The sequence below is a fragment of the Tachyglossus aculeatus genome, chromosome 2 (genome assembly GCF_015852505.1).
Source record: "Tachyglossus aculeatus isolate mTacAcu1 chromosome 2, mTacAcu1.pri, whole genome shotgun sequence".
NCBI classification, from domain to species: domain Eukaryota; kingdom Metazoa; phylum Chordata; class Mammalia; order Monotremata; family Tachyglossidae; genus Tachyglossus; species Tachyglossus aculeatus.
The window spans coordinates 6,671,332-6,690,536 of NC_052067.1; the positions used below are offsets into that span (position 1 = coordinate 6,671,332).

Here is a 19,205-nt window from a genome sequence, read left to right on the forward strand (position 1 = left end):
CTAGTAGCATCTGCACAGCCTCATTCATTCATTCAATCGTATTTATTGAGTGCTTACTGTGTGCAGAGCACTGTACTAAGCGCTTGGGAAGTACAAGTTGGACAAATACCATTATAAGTGCTGTGGGACGCGGAGGAGGGTAGAGCAGAAGGAGAGAATTGGGGCGATGGGGAGGGGAGGAGGAGAAGAGGAAAACGGGGGCTTAGACTTTTGAACTATTTGAGTGGCAAGATGGGATAGATGGAATTCATTCATTCATTCAATCGTATTTATTGAGTGCCCACTGTGTGCAGAGCACTGTACCAAGCGCTTGGGAAGTACAAGCTGGCAACATACAGAGACAGTCCCTACCCAACAGCGGGCTCACAGTCGAGACTCATAACCCATGAAATAGTTCTCCTTTGCAAGCTTCTCCTTTAATAATAACAATAAAATGCTCCCGTTATATTGTCATCATCCTCAAATGCCTGGGACAGCTCATCGGCAAAACAAGCCAGATACCTAATGCTCAGGTCCACCCTGCCAATCTCAGTGGGTTTCTGTGAGCATTCCCTTTCCAAAGTGGATCATGCATTCTGAAGAGAACTTCCACACTCTGCTCCCGCCAACAAGACCCTCTCTTCGAACCGAAGATACAGAAGGAGAGCAATCAACCCTTTGGATGAAATCACTGCTTTGAAATAATTCTAAAAGTACAGTTTTGTGAGGATTGTTTAGAGGGGTGATCTCATTTGAGCGTTCTGTGCTCAAGGAAAATCTGCTGGAAGTTCATTATCCTGGAACTCTCTTTCCAGATCCACCATTCCACAGCTCCCAAGCCCTCCTAAAACAAATTTACCCCTGCTTAATATTCAGCACTCCGAGCTGCACAAACCCACCATTTCCAGCCCTTATTTTTTTAATAGCATTTCTTAAGTTCTTACTGTGTGCCGAGCACCGTACTAAGTATTGGCATAGATACAAACTAATCCGGTTGGACAGTCCCTGTCCCGCAAGCGGCTCACAATCATAAAATTTATTATATAATGATTACAATCATTATATGGATTGATTATAGGGGAAGCAGCGTGGCTCAGTGGAAAGAGCACGGGCTTTGGAGTCAGAGGTCGTGGGCTCAAATCCCGGCTCCGCCACTTGTCAGCTGTGTGACATTGTGCAAGTCACTTCACTTCTCTGGGCCTCAGTTCCCTCATCTGTAAAATGGGGATGAAGACTGTGAGCCCCTTGTGGGACAACCTGATTATCTTGTACCTACCCCAGCGCTTAGAACAGTGCTTTGCACATAGTAAGCGCTTAACAAATACCAACATTATTATTATTATTATTTATTGAGCGCTTAGTGTGTGCAGAGCACTGTACTAAGCGCTTGGGAAGTACAGGTTGGCAACATATAGAGACGGCCCCTACCCAACAGTGGGCTCACAGTCTAGAAGGGGGAGACAGAGAACAAAACCAAACATATTAACAAAATAAAATAAATAGAATAAACATGTACAAATAAAATACATAAATAGAGTAATAAATCCGTACAAACATATATACATATATACAGGTGCTGTGGGGAGGGGAAGGAGGTAAGGCAGGGGGGATGGGGAAGGGGAGGAGGGGGAGAAGAATTTTACTTGTACATATTTTATTTTATTAATATGTTTTGTTTTGTTCTCTCTCTCTCCCCTTTCTAGACTGTGAGCCCACGGTTGGGTAGGGACCGTCTTCTATATGTCGCCAACTTGTACTTCCCAAGCGCTTAGTACAGTGCTCTGCACACAGTAAGCGCTCAATAAATACGACTGAATGAATGAATAATAATAATAATGATGATGATGGCATTTATTAAGCGCTTACTATGTGCAGAGCACTGTTCTAAGTGCTGGGGAGGTTACAAGGTGATCAGGTTGTCCCACGGGGGGCTCACAGTCTCCATTTGACAGATGAGGGAACTGGGGCCCAGAGAAGTGAAGTGACTTGCCCAAAGTCACACAGCTGACAAGTGGCGGAGCCGGGATTTGAACCCAGGGCCTGATAACTCCCGGGTCTGGGCTCTATCCAGTGGGACACACTGCTTCTCATAATCAGTTGATCAAAGGGTTTAATTCAGTGCCTAATGCTGCAGAGCACTGTACTAAACACTTAGAAGAGTACCATTCAACAGAGTTGGTAGACACGTTCCCTGTCGACAATATGTTTACAGTCTAGAAGACTTATACGTCTATTCATCCCCATCCTAAACACACATTCATTTTGATTCCTCTGGTTGTACGTATTTTTCTGTGTCTTGTGGGCAAGGGATGCATTTCTACTTTCTGGGAGTGACGGACGTGAGAGCCAGAGACCTGGGTTCTAATCCCACCTCCACTCCAATCTCGCTGTATTCAAGTCTCTTTAACTTCTCCCTGCCTCAGTTCCCTCATCGGCAAACTGGGGATTCAATACCCATTCTCCCATGTGGCCCCCGATTATCTTAGTGCTTGGCACATAGCAAGCACTTAGCAAAGAGCACAACAATTATTAGTATTTCTGTTGTACTTTTCCAAACTCCTGGTACAGCGCGTGGACCCCAGTGGCTGTTCAATACATGCTATTATCACAATTATGCCTCCACCATCATGCTTTTTCAGTCGGGAGTTCTAACTTTAGTCTCAGGTCTCATCTCTTTCATTCATTCATTCAATCGTATTTATTGAGCGCTTCCTGTGTGCAGAACACTGTACTAAACGCTTAGGAAGTACAAGTTGGCAACATATAGAGACGGTCCCGTGGACCCCAGTGGCTGTTCAATACATGCTATTATCACAATTATGCCTCCACTATCATGCTTTTTCAGTCGGGAGTTCTAACTTTAGTCTCAGGTCTCATCTCTTTCATTCATTCATTCATTCAATCGTATTTATTGAGCACTTACTGTGTGCAGAGCACTGTACTAAGCGCTTGGGAAGTACAAGTTGGCAACATATAGAGACGGTCCCGTGGACCCCAGTGGCTGTTCGATACACGCTATTACCACAATTATGCCTCCACTATCATGCTTTTTCAGTCGGGAGTTCTAACTTTAGTCTCAGGTCTCATCTCTTTCATTCATTCATTCAATCGTATTTATTGAGCTCTTACTGCGTGTAGAGCACTGTACTAAGCGCTTGGGAAGTACAAGTTGGCAACATACAGAGACGGTCCCTACCCAACAGTGGGCTCACAGTCTAGAAGATTGCAGATCAGCAGGTGGTATTTACTGAGCACTTACTGTGTGCACAGCACTTTACTAAGCGCTTGGGAGAGGACAATTCAACAGTGTCGGCAGCCACTCTCTCCCTCCTTCAAAGTCTTATTGAAGGCACAACTCCTCCGTTTTCAGTCGGGAGTTCTAACTTTAGTCTAAGGTCTCATCAATCAGCAGGTGGTATTTACTGAGCACTTACTAAGTGCAAAGCATGGACTAAGCGCTTGGAAGAGGATAATTCAACAGTGTCGGCAGCCACTCTCTCCCTCCTTCAATGTCTTAATGAAGGCACAACTCCTCTGTTTTCAGTCGGGAGTTCTAACTTTAGTCTAAGGTCTCATCAATCAGCAGGTGGTATTTACTGAGCACTTACTAAGTGCAGAGCACTGCACTAAGCGCTTGGAAGAGGACAATTCAACAGTGTCGGCAGCCACTCTCTCCCTCCTTCAATGTCTTAATGAAGGCACAACTCCTCTGTTTTCAGTCGGGAGTTCTAACTTTAGCCTAAGGTCTCATCAATCAGCAGGTGGTATTTACTGAGCACTTACTAAGTGCAGAGCACTGCACTAAGCGCTTGGAAGAGGACAATTCAACAGCGTCGGTAGCCACTCCCTCCCTCCTTCAAAGTCTTACTGAAGGCACAACTCCTCCGTTTTCAGTCGGGAGTTCTAACTTTAGTCTAAGGTCTCATCAATCAGCAGGTGGTATTTACTGAGCACTTACTATGTGCAGAGCACTGCACTAAGCGCTTGGAAGAGGACAATTCAACAGTGTCGGTAGCCACTCTCTCCCTCCTTCAAAGTCTCACTGAAGGTACAACTTCTCCAAGAAGTGTTCCTCGACTAAGCCCTCTTTTCCTTTTCTTCAACTCCCTTCTACGTCACCCTGACTTGCTTCCTTAATTCATCCCCCCACCAGCCCCACAATAGCTGTTATTTCTTTATTTCTATCAACGTCCGCCTCCCCTCTAGACTGAAATCTCACTGTGGGCAAGGAATGTGTCTGATATATTGTTCCATTTTTTTTAATGGTATTTGCAGCGCTTACTATGTGCTAAGCACTGTTCTAAGTTCTAGCGTCCTCTCCCAGGCGCTTAGTACAGTGCTTTGCACACAATAATCCCTCACTAAATATAGCTGACTGACTGACATCCTGCTAGCTCTTTTATGGGCAGAGAACGTGTCGTTTTGACTATTTCATTATTTTACTATTGTCTAGTTTACCCTCTCTATTTGACTCTCCCAAGTGCTTAGTACAATCAATCAAGAAGCAGCATGGCATAGTTGGATAGAGTCAGGAGGCCATGGGTTCTAATCCTGCCTCTGCCACTTGTCTGCAGTGTGACCTTGAGCAAGTCACTTTACTTCTCTGTGCCTCAGTTACCTCATCTGTAAAACGGGCACTGAGACTGTGAGCCCCAAGTGGGCAGAGACTGTGTACAACCTGATTCGCTCGTATCTACCCCAGTGCTTAGTACAGTGCCTGGCACATAGCACTTAATAAATACCATCATTACTATTAAACATTATTATTAATCAAGCAACGGTATTTATTGAGCACCGCCTATGTGCAGAGCACCGTGCTAAGTGCTTGGATACAGTGCCCAGAGGAAGCAATCACTCAACATATGTTACTCCCTGTAACATACCTCCAGATTCATTCATTCATTCAATCGTATTTATTGAGCACTTACTGTGTGCAGAGCACTGTACTAAGCGCTTGGGAAGTCCAAGTTGGCAACATATAGAGACAGTCCCTACCCAGCAGTGGGCTTACAGTCTAGAAGGGGGAGACAGAGCACAAAACAAACGTGGCTCAGTGGAAAGAGCCCGGGCTTTGGAGTCAGAGGTCATGGGTTCAAATCCTGACTCCACCACATGACAGCTGTGTGACCTTGGGCAAGTCACTTAACTTCTCTGAGCCTCAGTTACCTCGTCTGTAAAATGGGGATTAAGATTGTGAGCCCCACATGGGGCAACTTGATCACCTTGTATCCCCCCAGCGCTTAGAACAGTGCTCTGCACATAACACTTAACAAATGCCATCATTATTATATTAACAAAATAAAATAAATGGAATAAATATGTACAAATAAAATAAACACAGTAATCAATCAATCAATCAATCAATCAACCGCATTTATTGAGCGCTTACTGTGTGCAGAGCACTGTATTAAGCGCTTGGGAAGCCCAAGTTGGCAAAATATAGAGACAGTCCCTACCCAACAGTGGGCTCACAGTCTAGAAGGGGGAGACAGAGAACAAAACCAAACATATTAATAATAATAATAATAATAATAATAATAATAATAATGGCATTTGTTAAGCGCTTACTATGTGCAAAGCACTGTTCTAAGCGCTGGGGGGGATACAAGGTTTAACATATTCTCAAGAGTGATACAAAACGTCTTCCTATATAGTCATAAGGTCACAGGCATAAGCATTTAGAAATATTTCCGTTTATCAATGTATAATTTTTGTTAGTAAAATTTATAGCTTAACAATTCACTTCTATTTAAATTCATGAGTCACTTTTATTCAAATTTATAAGTCATAAACTGAATATTGATAATAATAATAATGATGGTATTTGTTAAGCGCTTACTATGTGCAAAGCACTGTTCTAAGCGCTTGGGGGATACAAGGTCATCAGGTTGGGGGATTGATACGTATTTTTGGGTCATAAAACTGCATTATTAAACTTAGACTGTGAGCCCACTCTTTTAGACTGTGAGCCCACTGTTAGGTAGGGACTGTCTCCATATGTTGCCAACCTGTACTTCCCAAGCGCTTAGCACAGTGCTCTGCACGCAGTAAGCGCTCAATAAATACGATTGCTTGATTATTAATGATCATATATCAAATACTTGCAAATATGTATAAATTCAATGAATATTTGTGCATATTTCTTATAATAATAGCATATTTATGTTATAGTAATAATCCAGCGCTTAAGAGCAGTGCTTTGCACATAGTAAGCGCTTAACAAATACCATCATTAGCATTATTATTACAATAATGATATTGGCATTTGTTAAGCGCTTACTATGTGCCACGCACTGTTCTAAGCACTGGAGAGGATACAAGGTAATCAGGGTTGTCCCCGGTGGGGCTCACAGTCTTCATCCCCATTTGACGGATGAGGGAACTGAGGCCCAGAGAAGTGAATAAAATGAATAGAATAGATATGTACAAGTAAAATAAATAAATAGAGTAATAAATACGCACAAACATATATACAGGCGCCTCCAGATGCCTTACCTGACATTGTACAGGCACTTTTCTCCATAGCTGAACTTGAACGGTTGTTCTTGGCTGCAGGCGGAGCCAAGTTCGGAGCACGGACTGTGTGGTTCTTTCTTTATTTTCAGTGGGAGACCGTGAAAAGCCACTGGAAAGACAGAAGCGGGAAAAGTGAGAATTGCACTCTGCATTAATCAATACAGTCAGCTCCTGATCATAGGGACATACCTACCAGACCACTTAGCGCTTACTTACTAGCACTCAGTCAGACGCCTGACCATATTTCCATTCTCTTCCTTCTCCTGTTCATAATTTATCTTGTATCTTACAATCTCGTTGGCCTGTAAGCTCCCAGCGCGCAGGGATCTCTATGTGTTGCCAACTTGTACTTCCCAGGCACTTAGTACAGTGCTCTGCACACAGTAAGCGCTCAATAAATACGACTGTTTGATTGAATGAATCATGCCTACCAATGCTCCTAATTCGACTGCACTCTTTCCCGTGTTTTGTACCGTGTCCTACACAGGGAGGACGATCAATAATTAGAGAATCCGAGTAGTCTAGTGGACCGAGCAAGGGCCCGGGGGTCAGAGGACCAGAGCTCTGAATATTGGCTTTGCCACTTGTCTTCTGTGTGACCCTGGGCAAGTCGCATCACTTCTCTACTTATTCACTCTCTATTTATTACTCTATTTATTTATTTATTTCACTTGTACATATCTATTCTATTTATTTTATTTTGCTACTATGTTTGGTTTTGTTCTCTGTCTCCCCCTTCTAGACTGTGAGCCCACTGTTGGGTAGGGACCGTCTCTGTATGTTGACAACTTGTGCAGCGTGGCTCAGTGGAAAGAGCACGGGCTTTGGAGTCAGAGGTCATGGGTTCGAATCCCGACTCCGCCACATGTCTGCTGTGTGATCTTGGGCAAGTCACTTAAAAGTTCCCCCTTTTAGACTGTGAGCCCACTGTTGGGTAGGGACTGTCTCTATATGTTGCCAACTTGGACTTCCCAAGCGCTTAGTACAGTGCTCTGCACACAGTAAGCGCTCAATAAATACGATTGATTGATTGATTAACTTCTCTGGGCCTCAGTTACCTCATCTGTAAAATGGGGATTAAGACTGTGAGCCCCACGTGGGACAACCTGATCACCCTGTATCCTCCCCAGCACTTAGAACAGTGCTTTGCACATAGTAAGCACTTAACAAATGCCAATTATTATTATTATTATTATTCCCAAGCGCTTAGTACAGTGCTCTGCACACAGTATGGGCTCAATAAATACGACTGATTGATTGATTGATTGATTCTCTGGGCCTCAGTTGCCTCAACTGTAAAATGGGGGATATTAAGACTCTGTGACCCTACATGCGACAGGGATTGTGTCCAACCTGATTGTCTTGTATCTACCCAGCGTGGTTCAGTGGAAAGAGCCCGGGCTTTGGAGTCAGAGGTCGGGGTTCAAATCCCGGCTCTGCCACTTGTCAGCTGTGTGACTTTGGACAAGTCACTTCGCTTCTCTGTGCCTCAGTTACCTCATCTGTAAAATGGGGATTAAGACTGTGAGCCCCACATGGAACAACCTGATCACCTTGTAACATCCCCAGCGCTTGGAACAGTGCTTTGCACATAGTAAGTGCTTAGCACCTGTATATATGTATATACTTGTATTCACTTATTACTCTATTTATTTATTTATTTTATTTGTGCATATTTATTCTATTTATTTTATTTTGTTAATTTGTTTTGTTTTGTTCTCTGTCTCCCCCTTCTAGACTGTGAGCCCACTGTTGGGTAGGGACCGTCTCTATATGTTGCCAACTTGTACTTTCCAAGCGCTTAGTACAGTGCTCTGCACACAATAAGCACTCAATAAATACAATTAAATGAATAAATGCCATTATTATTATTATTATTATTATTATTATTATTATTATTATTATTATTACCCTGGTGCTTAGTACAGTGCCGGCACATACTAAGCACTGAACAAATATCACAATGACTATAACTGTTGTTATTATCATCATTAATAATAGTAAGTATCACTGATTGATTGGCATAGAGAAATCACTGACCGAATAAATCTGCTCTTAACGCATTATGATTTACAGGGAGAAAAGAGATTGATCAAGCAATCATTCCATCACCTCTCCTAAGCGCTTACTTTATGCAGAGTGCTGTATTGGCCGCCTGGGAGAGTACAACAGTAAGTAAACACAGAGAAGCAGCGTGGCTCAATGGAAAGAGCACGGGCTTAGGAGTCAGAGGTCATGGGTTCAAATCCCGGCTCCACAAATTGTCAGCTGTGTGACTTTGGGCAAGGCACTTCACTTCTCTGGGCCTCAGTTCCCTCGTCTGTAAAATGGGGATGAAGACTGTGAGCCCCCCGTGGGACAACCTGATCAACTTGTATGCTCCCCAGCGCTTAGAACAGTGCTTTACACATAGTAAGTGCTTAACAAATGCCATCATTACTAGTATTATTATTATTAATCCCTACCTTCAGAAGCTTGCAATCTAGCAGGAGCTGCCTTCGGCAATTAATGGAATGCTAGTGTAATGCATTACTATTTGATTAATAGAATGAACGTCTGAATCCCATCTCATTAACTAAAACGTAATGGCAGACATAATAATAATAATAATAATGGCATTTATTAAGCGCTTACTATGTGCAAAGCACTGTTCTAAGCGCTGGGGGGATACAAGGTGATCAGGTTGTCCCACGGGGGGCTCACAGTCTTAATCCCCATTTTGCAGATGAGGTAACTGAGGCCCAGAGAAGTGAAGCAACTTGCCCAGAGTCACACAGCTGACAAGTGGCAGAGCTGGGATTTGAACCCATGACCTCTGACTCCAAAGCCCAGGCTTTTTCCACTGAGCCCCGCTGCTTCTCTACTTGTATTTGACTTCGCTGGTGAGCTGCTTAGTGCTTTCCAAGACGGATGGATTTTGACTGAATATGGCACATATCTATCGGCTGAAGTCATGGGTACTCAGAGCCAATTGGACTACACCTGGAAAATGTACGTACTGAGAAGTCAAATATAGCTCAGTTATCACTTTTAATCGCTGTTAAGCAGCCCGATCATCTCATTCCATCTAGCTTGTGGAGGCATGTAAATATGCTGATACAAAGGGGTGCATATAACTTAGTTTAGAAGGCATTCTAATCTAGAGATTAAGACTGTGAGCCCCACGTGGGACAACCTGATCACCTTGTACCCAAGTGCTTTGCACATAGTAAGCGCTTAACAAATACCATCATTATTATTATTATTATTATTATTAAGGCACGGTCTTAGCAGCATGGTGTACTGGAGGACAGAGCACAGGCTTTGGAGTCAAAGGTCATGGGTTCAAACCCCAGCTCCACCATGTGTCTGCTGTGTGACCTTGGGCAAGTCACTTCACTTCTCTGTGCCTCAGTTCCCTCATCTGTAAAATGGGGATTAAGACTGTGAGCCCCGTGAGGAACAGGGACCATCTCCAACTCGGTATGCTTGTATCCAGCCCACTGCTTAGTCTAGTGCATGGCATTTAGTAAGCGCTTAACAAATAGCACAATTACAATTAAAACACTATCTCCTCTGCTGTGTGACCTTGGGCAAGTCACTTAAATTCTCTGTGCCTCAGTTCCCTCATCTGTAAAATGGGGATTAAGACTGGGAGCTCCGTGTGGAACAGGGAACATCTCCAACTCCATATGCTTGTATCCACCCCAGTGCTTAGTCTAGTGCCTGGCATTTAGTAAACGCTTAACAAATACCACAATTACTATTAAAACACTATCTCCTCTGCTGTGTGACCTTGGGCAAGTCACTTAACTTCTCTGTGCCTCAGTTCCCTCATCTGTAAAATGGGGATTAAGACTGGGAGCCCCATGCGGAACAGGGACCATTTCCAACTCGATATGCTTGTATCCACCCCAGTGCTTAGTCTAGTGCCTGGCATTTAGGAAGCGCTTAACAAATACAACAATTACTATTAAAACACTATCTCCCCTACCGTGTGACCTTGGGCAAGTCACTTAACTTCTCTGTGCCTCAGTTCCCTCATCTGCAAAATGGGGATTAAGACTGGGAGCCCCGTGTGGAACAGGGAACATCTCCAACTCCATATGCTTGTATCCACCCCAGTGCTTAGTCTAGTGCCTGGCATTTAGTAAGTGCTTAACAAATACCACAATTACTATTAAAACACTATCTCCCCTACTGTGACTTTGGGTAAGTCACTTAACTTCTCTGTGCCTCAGTTCCCTCATCTATAAAATGGGGATTAAGACTGTGAGCCCCGTGTGGAACACGGAACATCTCCAACTCTATATGCTTGTATCCACCCCAGTGCTTAGTCTAGTGCCTGGCATTTAGTAAGTGCTTAACAAATACCACAATTACTATTAAAACACTATCTCCCCTACTGTGTGACCTTGGGCAAGCCACTTAACTTCTCTGTGCCTCAGTTCCCTCATCTGCAAAATGGGGGTTAAGACTGTGAGCCCCGTGCAGAACAGGAACCATCTCCAACTCGATATGCTTGTATCCACCCCAGTGCTTAGTCTAGTGCCTGGCATTTAGGAAGCGCTTAACAAATACCAGAATTACTATTAAAACACTATCTCCTCTGCTGTGTGACCATGGGCAAGTCACTTAACTTCTCTGTGCCTCAGTTCCCTCATCTGTAAAATGGGGATTAAGACTGTGAGCCCCATGTGGGACAGGGACCTTCTCCAACTAGACATGCTTGTATCCACCCCAGTGCTTAGTCTAGTGCCTGGCACTTAGTAAGCGCTTAACAAATACCACAATTACTATTAAAACACTATATCTCCCCTGCTGGGTGACCTTGGGCAAGTCACTTAACTGTGCCTCAGTTCCCTCATCTGTAAAATGGGGATAATAATCATAATAATAATAATAATGGCATTAAGTGCTTACTATGTGCAAAGCACTGTTCTAAGCGCTGAGCAGGTTACAAGGTGATCAGGTTGTCCCAGGTGGGGCTCACAGTCTTCATCCCCATTTTACAGATGAGGTCACTGAGGCACAGAGAAGTTGAATGACTTGCCCAAAGTCACACAGCTGACAAGTGACGGAGCTGGGATTTGAACCGATGACCTCTGACTCCAAAGCCCGGGCTCTTTCCAATGAGCCACGCTGCTTCTCTAGAAGACTGTGAGCCCCACGGGGGACAACCTGATTACCTTGTATCTACCCCAGTGCTTAGAACAGTGCTTGGCACATAGTAAGCGCTTAACAAATACCAACATTATAATTATTATTATGAATTTCTAAGTGTTTTCTAGAGAAATTAACCTCCCCTACAGTGCAGAGAGTATGAATCTTCCTTCTCCCAACACCAACTGCCCGCCAGCTTACAAATAAGAAAGGAAACCAGAAATAAACCCAAAACTGCCGAAGAATCAAGGTCAATCAATCAATGGTATTTATTGAGCGCTTACAGTGTGCAGAGCACTGTACTAGGTGCTTGGGATAGTACAGTACAACAAAATCAGTGACACGTTCCCTGCCCGTAACCAGCTTACGGTCTAAACTGGCAGATCTAAGGTGTTAGCGCCCTAAGAGAAGCAGCGTGGCTCAGTGGAAAGAGCCCGGGCTTGGGAGCCAGAGGTCGTGGGTTCTAATCCTGGCTCCGCCACTTGTCTACTGGGTGACTTTGGGCAAGTCACTTAACTTCTCTGGGCCTCAGTTCCCTCATCTGCAAAATGGGGATGAAGACTGTGAGCCCCACGTGGGAAAACCTGATCACCTTGTATCCCCCCCAGCGCTTAGAACAGGTCTTCGCACATAGTAAGTGCTTAACAAATGCCATTATAATAATAATGATAATAATAATAACTATTATTATTACGATTGGCAGAGCCGGGATTTGAACCCATGACCTCTGACTCCCAAGCCCGGGCTCTTTCCATTGAGCCACGCCGCTTAACAATATTATTACATCTGTAGTGTGTCTTTTTAGGCAGGCATGAGGACCAAACCCCGAGTTAACCCCAAGATTGTAAGCTCCTTGTGGGCAGGGAATGTCTCTTCGATTTCTGTTTTATCTGCCAAGCACTGACGGAGCTCAATAAATACCGTTTCTACTACAAAAACTCAGCATAATTGTATGCTAAGCCCTGTCATGACCTGAAAGATTAAATATGCATGTGCTTCTCTGTTAAATAAAAATATGTATATGAAGGGTATTCTGATCTCCATCTCCCTCCTCTTTCTCTCTTACACTTTCCTTATAGTGTAATAATAATAGTTAATATATTATATAATAGTTATTATATTATATAATAGTTATATTTATATTATATAATAGTTATTATTATTATTATTATTATTATCATTATTATTATTATTATTATTATTATTAGCAAGCTGCTTCTCTTCTCCAGGACAGAGTCCAGGCTCAAGGTAAAAGTTCTCTCCTGGACCACGAGAAAACTTTTGTCTCTTCCTCTGCTGGTCTCTTATGACACCCGGGCTGCTTTGTGGCCAACTATAATTGGCTTATTTAGCACCATTAGGTTACAGTTACCTCACACCCCCTATAATTTTTAAAGTAATTTGGCAAAATGTACTCAAGAGCTTCAAAACATAAAATAAACACTCGCTATCTGGTCGGCGGCGTACATTTACTAGAAGTGATGGATGGTACATCAAATTGAGTTGGCGTGAAATAGGAGAAATCTAGGAAAGAGCTGAATGCCTTTTTGCGGAAATTAGGGGTTTCTAAGAAAAGCTTACGGAATGGTTCATTTGGGAAGAATCCTGTTTCGTGCAGTGGGTTTTCCAAAGAGCAACTGGTTGTGAAAGGAAAGCGTAAGAGAGAAAGAGGAGGGAGATGGAGATCAGAATACCCTTCATATACATATTTTTATTTAACAGAGAAGCACATGCATATTTAATCTTTCAGGTCATGACAGGGCTTAGCATACAATTATGCTGAGTTTTTGTACTAGAAACGGTATTTACTGAGCTCCGTCTTAGTGCTCGGCAGATGAAACAGAAATCGAAGAGACATTCCCTGCCCACAAGGAGCTTACAATCTTGGGGTTAACTCGGGGTTTGGTCCTCATGCCTGCCTAAAAAGACACACTACAGATGTAATAATATTGTTAAGCGGCGTGGCTCAATGGAAAGAGCCCGGGCTTGGGAGTCAGAGGTCATGGGTTCAAATCCCGGCTCTGCCAATTGTCAACTGTGTGACTTTGGGCAAGTCACTTCACTTCTCTGTGCCTCAGTTCCCTCATCTCTAAAATGGGGATGAAGACTGTGAGCCCCACGTGGGACAATCTGATCACCCTGTATCCTCCCCAGCGCTTAGAACAGTGTTTTGCATATAGTAAGTTCATTCATTCATTCATTCAATCATATTTATTGAGTGCTTACTGTGTGCAGAGCACTGTACTAAGCGCTTGGGAAGTACACGTTGGCAACATATAGAGATGATCCCTACCCAGCAGTGGGCTCACAGTCTAGAAGGGGGAGACAGAGAACAAAACAAAACATATTAACAAAATAAAATGAATAGAATAGAATATGCTTAACAAATGCCATCATTATTATTATCATTCATTCATTCATTCATTCAACTGTATTTATTGAGCGCTTACTGTGTGCAGAGCACTGTACTAAGCTCTTGGGAAGTACAAGTTGGCAACATATTGAGACAATCCCTACCCAGCAGTGGGCTCACAGTCTAGAAGGGGGAGACAGAGAACAAAACAAAACTTATTAACAAAATAAAATAAATAGAATAGAATATGCTTAACAAATGCCATCATTATTATTATTATTCATTCATTCGATTGTATTTATTGAGCGCTTATTGTGTGCAGAGCACTGTACTGAGCGCTTGGGAAGTACAAATATTATTAATAACAACAATAAAGCATTTACTAAGTTGGGGCAAGTTGTGTTGCCAACTTGTACCTCCCAAGAGCTTAGTAAAGTGCTCTGCACACAGTAAGTGCTCAATAAATACAACTGATTGATTGATTGATGGATTTACTAAGCACTTGGTGTTAAGTATTAGGGTAGATACAACATTAGGAGATCAGACACTCCTGATACCAGAGTCTGTCTACATTACCTTAGCACATAGTAAGCGCTTAACAAATACTCTCATTATTATTATTATCTCCATTTTACCGATTAGAAAACCGAAGGCCCAGAGAAGTGAAATGTTAGCACAGCGCTCTACATACAGTAAGCGCCCAATAAATACCATCGATGGAATGACTGATTGACTGACTCTCCCAAAGCTCAATTCAGGAACCTTGAACCCGGATCCCCTGAATCCCAGGCCCGTGTTCTTTCCACTAGGCCACACTTGGCAGGAATACTCCCGGAATACTCGGAAGGAATTGCGGTGAATCGTGACTCAGCCCACAACGCCCGACTCCCTTTTGCTCGCAGAACCGAAAACCCGGACTGAAGGGAAAAGAAATGGCCAAAAGCCAGCGGTTCCGGGGCTGCCGTGGGTGAAATCAATCAATCGATCGTATTTATTGAGCGCTTACTGTGTGCACAGCACTGTACTAAGCGCTTGGGATGTACAAGTTGGCAACATATAGAGACGGTCCCTACCCAACAGCGGGCTCACAGTCTAGAAAGGAGAGATGAAGGTGACTGTGAAAAGGGGGCTGGAGAATTCTGGCATTGGCCCTCTTGGTTCGATTGTATTTATTGAGTGCTTACTGTGTGCTGAGCACTGTACTAAGTGCTTGGGAAAGTACACCTCAGCAGTAAGCAATGACATTCCCTGACCAAACTGAGCTTACAGTCTACAGCCCAAAGCTGTATTCTCTTAGCCAGGAATGAGTCCTGTGCACACAAGAGCTTAGTACAGTGTTTTGCACACAGTAAGCGCTCAATAAATAGAGTTGAATGAATGAATGACTGCAAAACCTTCCCAGGCATCTGGCAATGTGACTACTCATAATAACAGTGCCATTTGTTAAGTGCTTACTCTGTGCCAGGCACTGTACTAAATGCTGGAGCAGATGTCAGGTAATCAGGTCAGACATGAGAAGCAGCGTGGCTCGGTGGAAATAACCCTGGCTTGGGAGTCAGAGGTCATGGGTTCTAATCCCAGCTCCACCACTTGTCTGCTGTGTGACTTTGGGCAAGTCACTTCACTTCTCTGGGCCTCAGTTCCCTCATCTGTAAAATGGGGATGAAGACTGTGAGCCCCACATGGGACAACCTGATCAAATTGTACCCTCCCCCCCCCCAGCACTTAGAACAGTGCTTTGCATAAAGTAAGCCCTTAACAAACACCATCGTTATTAGACACAGCTCCTGTGTCTGGAGAAGCAACAAGGCCTAGTGGGACGAGCACCTGCCTGGGAGTCAGAGGATCTGGGTTCTAGTCCCGGCTCTGCCAATTACTTGCTCTATGACCTGGGGCAAGTCACTTCACTTCTCTGCGCCTCCGTTCTCCCATTCCCCCTCCTTCTTAGACTGTGAGCCCTGAGTTCAACCTAATTATCTTGTAAAGTGCAGTGTACCCCTGCACATAATACATTGCTTGCCACATAGTATGCGCTTAACAAATTCCATACAATCCCATATGTTGCCAACTTGTACTTCCCAAGCGCTTAGTACAGTGCTCTGTACACAGTAAGCGCTCAATAAATACGATTGAATGAATGAATACAACAAAACGACAAACACACACACAGGGCTCACAGTCTAAAGGAGAACAGGTATTCCCAGACTGAGCCCTCTCCTTCCTCTCCCCCTCCTCATCCCCCCCGCCTTACCTCCTTCCCCTCCCCACAGCACCTGTATATATGTATATATGTTTGTACGTATTTATTACTCTATTTTATTTGTACATATTTATTCTATTTATTTTATTTTGTTAATATGTCTTGTTTCGTTGTCTGTCTCCCCCTTCTAGACTGTGAGCCCGCTGCTGGGTAGGGACCATCTCTATATGTTGCCAACTTGGACTTCCCAAGCGCTTAGTACAGTGCTCTGCACACAGTAAGCGCTCAATAAATATGACTGAATGAATGAATGAAAGGTATTTAATCTCCATTTTACAGATGAGGAAACAGACACGCAGAAATTAAATTACTCATCCGAGGTCACACAGTAAGGAGTGGCAGAGTCAATCTTAGAACCCAGGTCTTCTGACTCCCAGGACCATTCATTCTCTCATTTAATCAAATTTATTGAGCACTTACTGTGTGCAGAGCACTGTACTAAGCGCTTGGAAAGTACAATTCAGCAACAAAGAGAGACAATCTCTAACCAGAATGGGCTCACAGTCTATAAGATGGGAGATGCACATCAAAACAAGTAAACAGGCATTAATCATCATCAATCATATTTATTGAGCGCTTACTATGTGCAGAGCACTGTACTAAGCGCTTGGGAAGTACAAATTAGCAACATATAGAGACAGTCCCTACCCAACATTGGGCTCACAGTCTAAAAGGGGAGTTACAGTTAATGAGTTAATGAGAGTTACAGATATCAATCACTCAATCAATCGTATTTATTGAGCGCTTACTGTGTGCAGAGCACTGTACTAAGCGCTTGGGAAGTACAAGTTGGCAACATATAGAGACAGTCCCTACCCAACAGTGGGCTCACAGTCTAGAATAATAATAATAATAATAATAATGGCGTTTATTAAGCGCTTACTATGTGCAAAGCACTGTTCTAAGCACTGGGGAGGTTATAAGGTGATCAGGTTGTCCCACGGGGGGCTTACAGTCTTCATCCTCATTTTACAGATGAGGTAACTGAGGCCCAGAGAAGTGAAGTGACTTGCCCAAAGTCACACAGCTGACAATTGGCGGAGCCGGGATTTGAACCCATGACCGGACTCCAAAGCCCGGGCTCTTTTCCACTGAGCCACGCTGCTTCTCTGTACATACCTGTGTGTACATATATGTGTACAAGTGCTGTGAAACGGGGCGGAAGAGGGGGTGCTGAGCAAAGGGAGCAAGTCGAGGCGATGAGGAGGGGAGGGGGAACTGAGGAAAACAGAGGGCTTAGTCCGGGATCCACAGCCTTGAGTCTTACAACGAGGTTCATCAGCTGTTCGCAACAGGAGAACTCAGCTCCAACGTCACCGTGACCTCGGAAGATTAAAGCCGAAATGAAAGCCACAGTCCCTGCCCTCAAGAAATGTGCCACTCAGTGACAATCAGTGTGGTATTAATGAAGTCCTTGCCCCATCCATTAGGCCACACCACACACACTCCTGCCCGGCTACTTGCTTGTCCCACTGATGCCCCGGCGGGAACTCGACGGACAGGGCAGGGAGAGAGCGCGTGTGCTGCCACTCGGGCACTAGAATCAATTCCTCCGAGCGCTTTTCTAAGCGCTTGGAAGACTACTATAACGAGAAGCAGCGGGGCTCAACGGAAAGAGCCGGGCTTTGGAGTCAGAGGTCACGGGTTCAAATCCCAGCTCCGCCAACTGTCAGCTGTGTGACTCTGGGCAAGTCACTTCAATCAATCAATCAATCAATCAGTCGCATTTATTGAGCGCTTACTGTGTGCAGAGCACTGTACTAAGCGCTTGGGAAGTACAAGTTGGCAACATATAGAGACAGTCCCTACCCAACAGTGGGCTCACAGTCTAAAAGAGTGGGCTCACACTTCTCTGGGCCTCAGTTACCTCATCTGCAAAATGGAGATGAGGACTGTGAGCCCCCCGTGGGACAACCTGACCACCTTGTAACCTCCCCAGCGCTTAGAACGGTGCTTTGCACATTGTAAGCGCTTAATAAATGCCATCATCATTATTATTATTACAACAATAAATGGACATAGTCCCTGCCCACAACAAGCTTACAGTCCAGAGGACGAGCTTACAGTTTAGAGGACGAGCTTATAGTCTAGAAGGTTTTTCTGCCCTCTTCTCACTGAAGCGAGGGGAAGGCTCTCCCCCTTGACCCCCTCTCCATCCCCCCCCATCTTACCTCCTTCCCTTCCCCACAGCACCTGTATATATGTATATATGTCTGTACATATTTATTACTCTATTTATTTATTTTACTTGTACATATCTATTCTATTTATTTTATTTTGTTAGTATGTTTGGTTTTGTTCTCTGTCTCCCCCCTTTTAGACTGTGAGCCCACTCTTGGGTAGGGACTGTCTCTATATGTTGCCAACTTGTACTTCCCAAGCGCTTAGTCCAGTGCTCTGCACACAGTAAGCGCTCAATAAATACGATTGATTGATTGATTGAAGGCAGAACAAAACACACAAAAAAACCCAACAAACTAGAAGTCCAGGCTGGGACGCGGTTGGGTATTTCATCCTAAGGCCAAGAGCCCGCACCGTCTGCTTCAAGGCAGTTTTCCAGCTCCCTGGCACAGGCGCTATCGAGAGCGGCCAATTCATTGTCTTCTCTGGGCTTTACCTTCCCACATGGAGTTGGTGCATGTAAAAGGCTGTTAAGTACTAAATTATTCCTTATCAAATCACCATCATCTGGAGTCATGATCAACACTAATTAAATTACTTTCTCCGAACACGGCTCCAGCCTGCTGCTGCTGCTGCTTAAATACATCGCATTTCCCTTACCGTACAGACTCCGCTGACTGGGCTCAAGACGAAGCAGTGAGGCATCAGAATTGTTTGATTTTAATTAAAGTATGGCCCCCCCTCCCTCTTCAAGTTTATCTGCTGCGGGGAAGTGAATCAGATCAAGTGGGTTAACTCCTTCATTTCATTTTCCAAAGACCAATGGTTCCAAAT

At 44.0% G+C, this 19,205-nt stretch overlaps 1 protein-coding gene across 4 annotated transcripts in view; it reads right to left on the reverse strand.

Annotated features, from left to right (window-relative positions):
* The window catches only part of ETV1 (ETS variant transcription factor 1), a 154,846-nt gene that overhangs the window by 80,557 nt on the left and 55,084 nt on the right, over window positions 1-19,205 (reverse strand). For all 4 annotated transcript variants that reach the window (XM_038741303.1, XM_038741295.1, XM_038741311.1 and 1 more), the window contains one exon: window positions 6,475-6,604. In XM_038741303.1, coding sequence (XP_038597231.1) covers window positions 6,475-6,604 — 130 coding nt within the window. The remainder of the gene's footprint in view (window positions 1-6,474; window positions 6,605-19,205) is intronic.